Source organism: Ciconia boyciana, chromosome 8 (genome assembly GCF_034638445.1).
Source record: "Ciconia boyciana chromosome 8, ASM3463844v1, whole genome shotgun sequence".
In the NCBI taxonomy this organism is placed as follows: domain Eukaryota; kingdom Metazoa; phylum Chordata; class Aves; order Ciconiiformes; family Ciconiidae; genus Ciconia; species Ciconia boyciana.
The window spans coordinates 5,006,946-5,020,302 of NC_132941.1; the positions used below are offsets into that span (position 1 = coordinate 5,006,946).

Genomic DNA, 13,357 nt, shown 5'->3' on the forward strand with positions numbered 1-13,357 from the left:
ATTTGTGTCTCTAATGTTCCTATGGACTAAAGTCAACAAATTACTGAGCATATTTCAGGGTTTTGTTTGGCAAAAGTATTTTGGACCCTGCATTTTAAATGTTCTTGTACAAATCTAGCAACCCAAGTTAGCACAGTTTGGGAGGGCGGGGGGGGGGATAGATGGGGCTGGATTGTATGGCCAACCGGTATTGTTCAGTAAGATTTTTATAACAGGGATATCTGAGAGAACTGGCATGTAAGGCAGATAAGACTTTTTGTTATTCATAATATATCCTACACACACACGAAAGTCCTTGTTCTGCTTCTTCAAAGAAACAGGATACCCGTATTGTCTCCAGGCTGAAAACTATGCCAACGTTAGCAAGAACAAGCAAAAAATAGGACTGAGAGAAAAGCAAGGTTGCTGAGCTTTTAAAAAATTATCTTTAAAAAGTTTTCAAGACTTCTTGTTAAAATGGTTGTGATTAAAATATTACTACAGTTTTGAAAACCTGTTTCACTGATTGCCTTTTTCATGTGAACTTGTATATCTTTCTGTGCTTCAATTTATATTTCTGTAGACGAGAGTCAGCAGATTTACCAGGAGATGCAGGGAATCCTATTTATACAGCAGACTGTTCATGAATGGCAGAAGCATTAAGGAAATATAGAAGTCTTTCCCAAGAATGACATAAACTCTGTCTTTTTCTACTATATTTATCTGAATACTTAATGTAGCAGCGTTTGTTTTTTAGCAAATTGTCTAGATGAAAACAAAAAAATCATGTAGTTCATCAATACATCTAGTAATGAACTTTGTGGAGGCATGAGGGGTGTGTGTGGTTTTCTCTTAGTAGGGCTTTGAACTGGAAATGTAGCTACCGCACGAAATCTGATTTCTGGCACCCACTCAGAACAGCAGTCCATCTGCTAGCAAGACACATTTGATTTTTTATTTTTTTAATCCCTTAGTAGTTGCGAATGCAAGTAGTACTGTATACCTTAAGATGAGAGGCAATTTGTGATGCCTTACTAAAGGTGGCATCTGGGCAGACTTTATCCTTTTACACTGGTGCAGGTTACCATCAGAGAAAGAATATACACTTACATACTTAGTATTTTTGTGCAAGGGTTTGGTGTGTATGGGTTTTTTCCTTTTCAAGAAAAAAAAACCCTCTAGCATCTTTATGCAATGCATTATCTAGCAGTGATTTCCTCTACATTCCTGCTCTCAGTAGTCTTACAAGTAACTGGCTCTGCAAACATTTTCTTAATTTGTCCTGGATGCGATGTTTGTGCTACCTGTGCAGGCGTCGGCCATCCCCATGCTCCTACCTCCTTGATCTCATAGTCTTCCCCCTCCACCCCCCCTTCTACTTTTCTGCTTGGTTTCACTCTGAAAAAATGAGTGTATACGTATGGAGCAGTGCTGTTGGGTTATAATAGCAGTATGTGCAAGGAAGGGGTTGCAGGGTTAAGTAATGTTTCTTTTCTAATTGGAAAAGACAAACGAGCTCTTGGGCAACTTCAGTAGTACCTTCTCACGCAGTAGACCTGCTGCATTCAATTCAGTGCATCCAAGCTATCTTTAATGCGAGCTTGTTGGTATGTGGCTACATATATGCAAGTAATAGGCAAGTCAGATATTGTAAGCAGGTCTGCTGATGATACTTCATAGCTACCTGCTAATATAGGGGAGATACTGTTAAGGCTGTCAGATTAGTTGGGGAGTACCTGCAGGTTGAATTTCCTCCACAAAATCTTTCTTAGCCTTACTTTTATAAGGAGAACCTATTGGTACCCGGATGCTTAAACTTGCAAAGTTGGCAGGGCTTAAAATAAGAAGTGAATAAAATTTAGCAAGATGAATATAGAACCATTTTGATAAGAAATGCAAAATTCTCTGATGGCAGTTTTACAAGTACTTTTCAAGGTGAACACTCCCTTAAAGCTGGCAGAAAATGGCTTCTTGTAGTCAAAACTTGACGTAGGATGTCTAGATCCTGATGCACAGCTGTGAAGTTTCTCTTTTCCCCCTTTTCCCCCTTTTCCCCCCTTTTCCCCCCTTTTCCCCCCTTTTCCCCCCTTTTCCCCCCTTTTCCCCCCTTTTCCCCCCTTTTCCCCCCTTTTCCCCCCTTTTCCCCCCTTTTCCCCCCCCTTTCCCCCTTTCCCTTTCCCTTTCCCTTTCCCTTTCCTTTCCCCCCCTTTCCCCCTTTCCCTTTCCCCCTTTCCCCCCTTTCCTTTCCCCCCTTTCCCCCCCCTTTCCCCCCTTTCCCCCTTTCCCCCCTTTCCCCCCTTTCCCCCCCTTTCCCCCTTTCCCCCCCTTTCCCCCTTTCCCCCCCCCTTTCCCCCCCTTTCCCCCCCCCTTTCCCCCCTTTCCCCCCCTTTCCCCCCCCCTTTCCCCCCTTTCCCCCCCTTTCCCCCCTTTTCCCCCTTTTCCCCCCTTTTTCCCCTCTTTCCTTTTTTCCCTTTCCTCCCCCCCCCACCCCCCTTTATTTCTTATTATTGTCCTGTGTCATAATTGTGGTGCTCTGCTCAATTGCATTGTAAAAACATACTGGAAAGGCTAGATCTCATTATGGGAAGAGGAGGGGGTCAGGACTTTAGGGTGTTTAGTCCTGCGTTAAAACAGCACTGTAGTTGCAAAGAAAGAGAAATTGCAATGCAGAACTTTTGTGGAACTGTTACGGTTTCTTAAAATATTGTCTTTCTCTACAGGCTGGGCTCTGCTGCTTCTGTCTTCATTTTGGAATATTAACTTCTTTGCTGGTTATATGCTTTTTGCTCACATCGTTCAGTTTAAATGTCTTGTGGTGCTTTGCTTGGATCTTGCTGTAGTTGTACTACTGAAATTTTGTTTTATGCTGTTGTTATTGGTACTGTGTTTTAGCAAAGTTAGAAAGTGGAAAACAGTTACTTAATACAAACCAGATTTCCTATCTGTGTTTGTTTACAGAGCCTCTGGCACACAGCTCGCATGGCTAAAAGGCCATACAACACTGTAATCAAAATGTTGTTGTTACATAAATATAATGCTGCCACTTCTTTTGATGTAACAGTGGTGAGCTTGTCTGCTGACAATTCTGCTCTTTGTTTGTGTCTTCCAAGCTGAAATACTTTCACGTAAAATGAATGTCTCCATAAATTTGCACCCCATTTTTTTTTCTCCCTTTCATATTTTGTTCTCTGAACCCAGAATTTGGGGATAAGGCAGAATTCTGTTACCCACTTCAGGGGAAAATAGTAGCTCCATGATTCCACAGTATTTGATGTGTACCATCTGTACTTTATTAAACCTCATTTTGCATACATAAGCAACATTGGGATGCTACACTGGGGTCAACCTAACCATGTGTGCTACAGCATAGCAGTGCTTTATTGTACAAGTGTAATTAAGTTGTTTAAAGGAAGCTTTTTTTCTTGCCAATAAAAGACCAATATGAAGTACAAATAGGAAAGACAAGAAATGCTTAGAAAGACAGTAAGTCAGCACTTTAAAAAAAAAAAAAAATAACCATAATACTAGGGCTATGGAATAGGTTCCAGTACTTGGCTGTTTCCATTATCCTTATGTTGATCTTGCTTTCTGCAGTTTTCTTTATTATTTTAATTGGCTCATGTTATAAATTTGATCTGAGAAAAAGATATTTTCAGGCAACTAAAACTGAGAAAAACAGAATTTAATTTGTCAGTTTTACAGGAGTTGGTTCTTTTGCAGAGATACTCTAGAGCCCAGGGAGTGAAAGCATAGAGTTGTATGGATCACGGTTCTTCCTTAATGCCATTCACTTTATTTAATAGCTCTTGTTCATGCTACCTTGATTTCTTGTCTTGCAGTGTGCCCCAGCTCATGTGGCAAGCGAGCCTGTACAGACCAAAATGAGTGTTGTCATCCTGAATGCTTGGGAAGCTGTACAGCGCCTGACAACAACACCGCTTGCGTGGCCTGCCGCAATTACTACTACGAAGGAGTCTGTATGCCTACCTGCCCTCCCAACACCTACAAGTTTGAGGGCTGGCGCTGCGTGACTAAAGAGTTTTGCTCCAAAGTCCCTGCCACTGAAACAAGTGAATATGAGAGGTTTGTGATTCACAACGATGAGTGCATGGCAGAATGCCCCTCTGGATTCATACGGAACGGGAGCCAAAGGTAATGCAGCTTCTGGAAAATCCATCAGAGTTGTCATGTGCGGGTTTTTCCACCTCCTATTCTGTGGCAGCTTGTGATGCAAATTACATTAGGTAGAAACGAGAACCTACGATGGGGAATTGCATGACTGCCTGGTAAAGGCTTGCTTAGATGAATTCACCATTGAAAGGTCTGATTGTGTGTGGTCCTGTGCATTGTCAGTTGCTGTAAGTCTTCTAAAGGACTTGAGGAGGTCAGTACAATGCAGAACCAGGTCTTCAGGTAGACAGTAACAAAATGAAAGTGAAAGCCCAGGAACACAAGGTTGGAGGCTGACCGATGACCATTATCACACAGAACAAACCGTAGGAGTTATCTTGCTTCACATATTATTTGCTTTATGTGTGGTTGCATTTTAGACATATGTATTCTTTAGTGTATTTAATTTTATTTCCCTTTTTTCACTGTTTCCAGAAGATAAAAATGGTGTTTTAGAAGGGAGCAATCATGTAGATGGTGACAAAAATAATGCAGCAGCTGACAATATTATACAGAATAATTTCTTGCAAGAATGTCACTCACCTGCTCTTATTTAATTCTAACATTTGGAGTGATGCGTGCTTATGATTTTCTTGTTTTGCCAGTGGTTTAAGCAAACAGCCTCAGTTGCCTACTGACCCTTGGAAGTCATAGACTTTGAGTAAAGGAAAGTCAGTGTGCTAAAATTCGTAGTGCTTCTGTACTATGCTAAAAAGATGTCTTCATAGGCTGTTCTACGATGTGGGGTTTTTTGGAAAGGTGGTTGTGATGATACCTGCACCAGTTGTGTGTCTGTGCATGTGTGTTGTCCATCCGTTCAATCAAATAGTAAGGCAGTCTCCAGTTGACATTTGGATGTAAGCAACTTAACGCTGCCTTTGCTGGAATCCAGATATTCACCTGAGAAATGTTTCTTTTGTTATGTCCTTGAGCTTGTACTTGAGCTGTTTGAATCGCTTACACTGAAGTGCATGGCCATCCTATCTTATCTCAGTGTTGTGCTCTGCTGCAAAGACTGAAAGGAGCTCTAACTCAAGGCTAGTGAATGTTTTGTTCCTCAGAGGTGGTGTTAACAAATAGTTACAAATGGAAAGCATTTCCAGCATTCTTTGTACATTTAGTTGAATGCCTCTTGCTTGTGTCTGCAGCTTTTAGTGGTTTGTGGCATGTTATAGTGCAGGATTTTGAAATAGGAGCTTACTACTAAAAGGAAGCTTCTTTCTTTTATTGTTTATGCATGAAAAACTGTTGTTATCAATTTACATGTTTCTTTAAACCTCAGAAGAAAGTGGATTCAGTTTCTTTTAAAAAGAATAAATAGTAAGTCCATCAGTGTTGTCATCAGAAGCCTTTGTCTTTGGAGCTGGGTTTGGTTTTTTTCTTTTTCATTTTTTCCCTCTAAAATGATAAGGTGGAGTAAGCAATAATGAACTATGAAGGAAAATGCTAGGATAAATAGAAAAATAAAAATTACCTTGAATTGCAAAATCCATTTACCAGGAGGAGTGATCAGAAGGCATGTTCTGCGCACACATGAAGTGTTCAATTTTGAGATGAGTATGCAGGCAGTATAACATGGAGCCTTTAAAGACCTGCTGTAACCAAAGGCTAGGCTGGCCTGAGTTCTTGTTTCTTGAGTTTGGTCACTAAAAAATGCTTACGAATGCCTGTGAGTATAAGAAGCAGGAGAAGTGAGCCTGCGCTTCAGTGTTTCCTCCCAGCTTCTGGCAATCCGATTTCTCTGAGTTCAGGGCTGCGTCTGTCTTGGTGTTTTATAGTCACTGGTGGACCCATTCTCTTTCCATCTGTGTAATCCATTTTGAACCTGCTTAGACTTCTGGCCTGTCTCTCCCAATTCTGTTGCAAATTAGTTTTGCCTTACATCAAGATGCATTCTTCTGTTCGTTTAAACTTTCTGCTTTAATACCTTTTAAGCTATAAGAAATAGTGACCAATTCACTGCTCGCTTTCCCCACGTCACTTATGACTGTATGCTCCCACAGTTGTCTTTCCTGAGTTAAAATGGCCAGGAGCATGGAATTCCCTAGTGCTGAGCTTCAAATGCTGGTTTAAGGGCATGGAGACAGACAGCTTTATAAGGACTTGAACAGTATTTTCCCATCTCCACTTCCTGGCTGGCCTATTTTTGGAGGTTGGGCCTGGATTAGCATGAAACTTCACAGCACTCTGAGGCTGTCTGCATAAATGAGAAGGGTGGTCTTTCTGAGTATAATTAAGTTAGAGTAAATGTCTAAATGCAAGGGCACTAGGTTTTACCTGAAGTGCCTTTGACTTTGGAAGGACCACAAAGCCTTTCAGAAGCTGGCAGACAGAGGGTATGGGTCCATTCATTCACTCCTGTGTTGCTGTAAACAGAAGGTACACACTGCAGCCTCTCTGGAGTCCAGCAGGCAAGTGTGCCGAGTTATCTGCAGCCCTCTGCAGAAGTATGATAACTTTCATTCTAGCTTGAAGGATTTGTCTAAGCTTTAGAGGGAAGCGTCTTTCAAAATTTAACTCAAAGTAGTCCGTAGACTCCGAGTTGCGTATCATTGCTTATTTTCAGTCTCCCTTTCTTTCCTGACAGCATGTTCTGCAGTCCTTGTGAGGGGCCTTGCCCCAAAATTTGTGAGGATGGGAAAACGAAGACCATTGACTCTGTCACATCAGCACAAATGTTGCAGGGATGCACAATTCTCAAGGGAAATCTGCTGATTAACATCCGTCGTGGAAGTAAGTGATTGCCCTCTCTTTATGAACCTCTGATAAGGCTGCTTTTAATATTTTTCCTTTTGTCTGTCAGCATAATGATAAGAACATTAAAAACTCAGCAAACTGTTTGCTTTCCAGTCCCATAGCGGTGCTCCTGTTTGATTTGGCCCGCTGTAGCACCATTCTCCAACATGTGGATGGAATAGGTATTCAGCTACCAAGTTATAAAGCAGTGAAAGCTGGTATTTTTGTTAGCTTTTTTGGCCGAACAGGGAACCAGGATTAGGCAGTGAGATGAGCAGTAGTCCCAAAGGAATAATAAAGGCCTGAGAAGGTGGAAAAGTTGAAAATCCTTGCATCTGGGTAGGTAAATAACTTGCCTGCAAGTAAGGCATGGCACTGTAAGACTGCATATCCTCACATTTTAAGGCAAGATGTGGTGCCTTGCTAAAACATGGAATCCAGAGTGCTGAGAGCTCATATAAAGCCTAGCATTGTGCCTCTGGATGGTCATCATTAGTGAGCTGGCCACCTGTGTCGCATGTCTTGAACAAGCTCTGGATTAAATTTGTCAGAGCAGTGATTCATCAGCCAGGGAAGTGTTGACAGTTGATGAGCTCTTAAAAGCAGAGTAAAAATCGCTGTTAGTTTTTATTGGAAATGTATCTCCCTATGGAAGGTCCCTTTTGGTTTCATGAATAAGGTTGAAAGATTGAGATATATTTGATTCCTTTTCTCCTGCTGAATGAAAACTTCAGGGTTTAGAAACAGCAGCATGTGGATTATTTCACTTGTCGTCCCACTGCTACAGGTACAATCTTCCCTTATGGGAGATGTTCCAGTTACCTGGGGCAAGTGTGGGGTTTTTTATTTTTTAAGTATTATCTTAGACTGCTGAAGAGCATCTTCTTCTTCCCAGCTTATTTGGTATGGGAACCAACCATTGGTATTTGGTAACTGGGCTTCCCAGCCATCTGTTAGGACTTCGGTTTGTTCATGGCAGCAAACACACCCCGTAGCAGCTTCTCCCATCCTGAGTGCTTAAAAATTTCCCCTCGCAACTGCAATGTAACTTCGCACGATAATGATGCCAGGCAATGGGCATGGGCCAGGGATTGCTGGAGGTAAGGACTGCAGAGCTTGAGCCTTGTGAAGGATGGAGTGTTGCAGACCTACACGGGGACAGTACAGTTCCTAGGGAGGGAGCAGTACTGAAGAGTAGAGCTTGCTCTGCGGTCATTTTAATAATTCATTGTAGAAAAATCACCTTTAGCGAACTGTAGGGAACATGCTCCATGGCATGAGGACATCGTTACGGTTTTATCTTTGCTGTTTCATCAAGAGTTCTCAGTTTTGTAGCCAAAGCTTTTTAGGTCACTGAAAGCAATGCTTTATGCCTCAGAGAAGGGCAATAGCATACCTCCACCTCTTCATCTTCAGTCTCATTCTCTGTTTTCCAACGGAGCTTTCTGCCTGAGCTTTGCTCTGTAGCTGAAGAGCAATTCCAGTCTCATGGATGTGTACATTTACACAAGGGTCTTTTCATCCCTGCCAGAATGCTGGCTCAACATTTGGTGCTGGCTTCAGAGTCCAATGTCCATGGAAAAAGCAGGTATACCAGTATGGAAAAGCAAGACTGGTTTTCCACTGTTGCTCTGTGACTTTATTTTGCCCTTCAACCATGTGTCCGCACAGGCAACTGTTACTGGGGGAGGAATATCAGTGTGTCTCATTTTCAAAGGCAACAAATACAAACATTGTCTTTTACTGAGCTAATACTGCATTAAGCAGAATAACAGTTAAAGCTATGAATTCTGCAATAATAAAATTACATTTTTCTTACTGTAGATAACATCGCCTCAGAACTGGAGAATTTTATGGGTCTGATTGAGACAGTAACAGGGTATGTGAAGATTCGTCATTCCCATGCATTAGTCTCCCTGTCTTTCTTGAAGAACCTGCGGTATATTCTGGGAGAGGAACAGGTGGATGGGTAAGTGTTCAGATATTTGTAGATGCAATTTCACTTTAATAGAAAGCCACAGAGAATAAGTCTCCTAATAAACATTCATGCGCCATTTATAGAATCTTCTCTTCCACTAATAGGCAGTGTTTTTCTCCTAATGAACACCATTGCACAGTCATTGCTCATTTGGATTACTATCCAAATCAGCATATTAAATTGAGTATATTAAAAGTATTTTTATGGTAACTTTGCTGTTGCTTTTCACTTTAGGTTTTTCTAGGGAGATGATAAAGTGTCTTCATTTATTCTTTTTGCTCTATTTGAGAAAAGAGCATCTTCAGAAACAATTGGATTTCCTTGCAGTTCTTTACTGTTGGCTCTTAGCAGAGTTTTATGGAGAATATCAGCTGAAAAGAAACCTGAACTTTACTAACCAAGGAGTGCAGCTGGAAGTGACCTAACTAGTACAAAATAGACTGCAAGTTGCAATTGTTCGTAGCTCCTTGAAATGCTAATATTAAATGAATTCTCTGTCGAGCAGGAAAACGACTGGTCAGGAAAAGTAAAATTGATTCCTTGAAATGTTTGCTGTGGGTTATTTTGCTTCTGTAATTACACAATGCATGATACTTTTTGCTGTATGTAACTCCTATGATGGCAAGAGATAGTAAACTGAGACAGAAGTTTTTACCTTTGCAGAACTTGCAGTGCTGAGGTGTGGTGATGGTTCTTCAGCAAACTGTCTTGCTCTTTCTTTTCCTGAATCAAGTAGCCATCCCAAGTTTAAACCAGTGTTCTCTGGGAGAAATAAGTCTCCCTCAGTAATGACAGAACTTTTAAATGACGATTTTGGGGAAATCATATAAGAAAAGGTGGTGGGAGGGTCATGGGAAAGGTTGCTTGTGTCTGATTTATCTGCCCCGACAGGATAAAGTTACAGCATGAGGGATTCTTCACAACCTCCCTTTTTCTCTCAGGCTAGTCTTTGGTCAGCCTTGAATTCTTAAAATTCCACCATCTGACAGAGCAAGTTAAAGGGCAGCTCTTCATCCTGCACTTGAAAAGCATGCTGTCTTTTTCTGTAAGAACACTGGCTCTACGGAAAAGCTTGTTTCTAATTGCAAATCCTAGAGGCTTGTCACTTTGCTGAGCACAAGGCTCATTCAGCCCACTTACGATGTGGCGTGCTCTCACAGATACTCCGATTATCGATTTGTCTTTTCTTCTCTCTCCCTTGCTTTCTTTAAATTTGAGTTTAGCTTTGTGTTTCAAGCAGTAATTATGTTTATGGTACCTTGTATGTCAGCAAGCAGAGTTGATATGAAGGGAAATGGCAGGTTTTTAAATCAGATTCCCAAACAGAGAAGTAAATAGGTGCAGCTTTGAAGAGGAAAACAGGGCTGAGTGGGGAAGATAAAACAGATCTATAGTAAAGAGCTACTTGTGCTAAAATTTACCCATGCTAGGAAATTACTGCAGTTACATACTTTGGGTTAGGGGCAGTCTCTTTGCTTGGAAAACGCCTAGCATAATTTAGGCATTACCACAGTCTAAATAACGCTTCCAAAAATACTTAGATGGAAGTAGGCACCTGGCAAGGAAGGACAGAGCTTGAACAATTACTTTGGCAGAGTTATGAACAACAGGGAGTGGGGTCTTAACCTGGGAAGTACTGGGCTGCTGGAACAATAGCTGTTTATGCCAGCATTGCCTTGGGGGGTGAGAGAGAGGTTAACTTAAGATCCATTATGATAGTTGTTCATTACACAACTGACCCCACCACCACCGTCCCTCTTTTTTTATTGAACTGGACTAACAAAACAGTACTTCAGTATTTCTTTCTTCCTTATTCAGTTGCTGGTGCTTGCCCTGGTTATCACAGAAAATGGAAAGTTTAGAGGGAATTTACTTTGTTTGCTTTCAGAGTATTCATTGCCTCTCTTGAACACCATGTCTGTAGTGAACGTGCTCCCATGGCAAGAAAAAAATCTCTCCTTGCAAATAGGGAAACTGAAATGGAGATGTGCTGGAGGGGTCTCAGTGTCTGTTGCAGGATTTTGATTCATAGTCTGGTGTTCACTCTGCCAGGCCCCTCTGTCCTGTGCTGGGGTGCTGTGTCTTCGTTGCTGTCATTGACTGCAGCTGCCGTGTTGATGGATGGCATGTGGGCAGCACTTCTCAAAGCATCTCCAGGTTGGGTACCTGGAAAATGAGCAATTTGTGGCCTTCAGGAGCAAGCAAGAAGATGGTGACTGAGGAAGAGTTCCTGTTGTGGCACTGATCAGCTGCTGACGTTGTATTTCAACTGCTGCAGCAAAATGGGGACAGTCTCTACAAAAGCAAAACACACACCCACCCACCCCCCGTTTTCTGCATTATTTCGAAGCAGAAGCATCAGTAGCTGTCAGGCTTGTTGGAAGGTGTGAACAGGATCTCTAGCTGCTGGATGGCTCCTCACTGAAGACTTTATGGTTTGTTTTCCTGGGATCATTATTGTCAGATTATGGTGAATTCAGACAGTTGGCATGATAGCAGCAAGGCTTGTTCTAGCCACAGCATTTCAACAAGGCAGTCACCCTGTGTGTGAGAGTGTTTTAGGAATGAATAACGCCCTCTGGGCTGCTGGTAAACATGGGTGGTGAGCATGTCTGCAGTGGCGGGCTCCTATGGGGGAATGCTCCACAGCTTTGTTTTTGTCTAAGGACAATCTGTAAAGATAGTGTTTCTCAGCCGCCCATGTGTAAGTGAAGTTTCAAAAAGTGAGTTGGGGAGTTTGTACACTGAGGTGTGAGGCTGGGTTTGTGGGGGGGGTTTAAGAAACTCATCAGTCTACCTTTGCGAGCCGGACAAGAAAATACTGAATTTCAGTATTAGTAAGGCATGTTACTTCCAAATCGAGGAGTTAGTATAAAAGCCCCTGGTTTCCTACCCATGTATTGGCCAGTGGAGATGCAATTCTTGGCCAAAATCAGCTGTTTCTAAGTTGCTTACAATTTGCATTAGCAAGGTGTATAAGTATCTGTTAGATACTCTGTTAATAACCTCAGTGGTTCTGTTCGAAGTGCTGGTGGGCAAACACAAGCAGAAGAATATATCAGCATTATTACAACATTAGCAATGTTTTGGAATTTCATAAAGTTCAGGCTCGTAGAGAAATACTGAAGAACGAACCTCTTTAAAGAGAGACTATCACATGGAGCATTTTGTTCAAGTATTGTCCTCCGTATTGTTCTCTGTTGTGGTGTTGTGCTATATATGTTTGACTCTGTTGTCAGGTCCTCATCAGGGGTCAGGGTCACACTGTGATACAGGTGTAGAATATACACCATGTTAATAGACAGTTTCTAGCCACCATGTGGCATGTTTTGTGTATGTAAAGCAATAAGAGTTTTCCTTTTCTCCTGTCTCTTACTGGTTGATGTCCCAGCTATCTGGTCTAGTGGGATTTTCGGTCTTTCTCATCATGGTAGCACTGAGAGATGAACGTCTTCTATTCTGTATGTCCTGTAGGGTTGCTTGTCTTGTCCCAGGGTAGTCAGTCTGCCATAAACCTCTGCCGCCTGGTTGTCTTCTGTAGCCAGCTCATCCACCATGCTCATTCACAGTCCTGTGCCAGTTCTGCTTCCCCTTTTGGTGCAAGCCACTTGCCTTTACGGATCATGCATTGCTCTTAGTAACAGTGTACTTATCTGGTCATTATTCTTTTCAGGAGCTTTTTGTGTCCTTTACGCTATGGAGGGGAGTAAAGGGTGATTGAAAGCTTGTTGAAATGTTTTCATGACCCGCATCTTCTTTTGGTTTGGATCTCATGTTCTGCCTCATAGCTTTACGATGGGTGACTGTGCACAGATGTAGCATTGCGTGCAGATACAGTGTGAAGCAGGTTTTTAATGTATGCAGTCAATAGTTAAGTGGCTGTGGGTGCTTTGCAGTTGGGGATACACATCATGTTGTGGGAATTCTCCCTTGTGGGTGTGCATGGGTTATGCAGGTTGCCTTGAGGCTTTTTATGGCAAGCCTGGGACCAGATGTGCCTCCTACTCCTGTTCAGAGGTTTAGCCTGCCCTTCAGGCCATAATCTCCAGTCATTCCCTTAGTTACTGTCTCCAGGGTTTGATTGGCAGTGCTTTGTTTTCCTACAGTGAATCTTTTATTCTTTCCATGCTATCTTCCTTGGCATCCTGATTTTTTCCACAGCTGTTAGAGCCAAAGTCTGATATAATCTTTATTTATAACCTAAGCCCTAAGTGCACTCTGGTTGCCCTCTGCTCCACCTTTCAAGCCATACAGCGCTGCACCTCTCCTGTGACTGAGACTGTATATAGCCCTCCAAATGTGGTTTCCCTGGTGCTTTGAATGGTGCTAGAAAAACTTCCACTAATTTATACTTTCAGTGTATATATGAACCCTTCAGACCTGTTTGCCTTGCCTCAGACGGCTGCTCAAACTTGTGCAGATGGCTTTAACATATGAGCCATGGTAACTCCTAATTCTGGCCCAGTCACTGTGCAGTTGTGTAAAGCATGAGTG

The 13,357-nt window shown here is 42.1% G+C and overlaps 1 protein-coding gene across 4 annotated transcripts in view; it reads left to right on the forward strand.

Annotated features, from left to right (window-relative positions):
• IGF1R (insulin like growth factor 1 receptor) overlaps positions 1-13,357 on the forward strand; it is a 196,899-nt gene that overhangs the window by 141,044 nt on the left and 42,498 nt on the right. For all 4 annotated transcript variants that reach the window (XM_072870393.1, XM_072870395.1, XM_072870396.1 and 1 more), the window contains exons 3-5: positions 3,819-4,131; positions 6,737-6,882; positions 8,710-8,854. In XM_072870393.1, the coding sequence (XP_072726494.1) occupies positions 3,819-4,131; positions 6,737-6,882; positions 8,710-8,854 (604 nt within the window). The remainder of the gene's footprint in view (positions 1-3,818; positions 4,132-6,736; positions 6,883-8,709; positions 8,855-13,357) is intronic.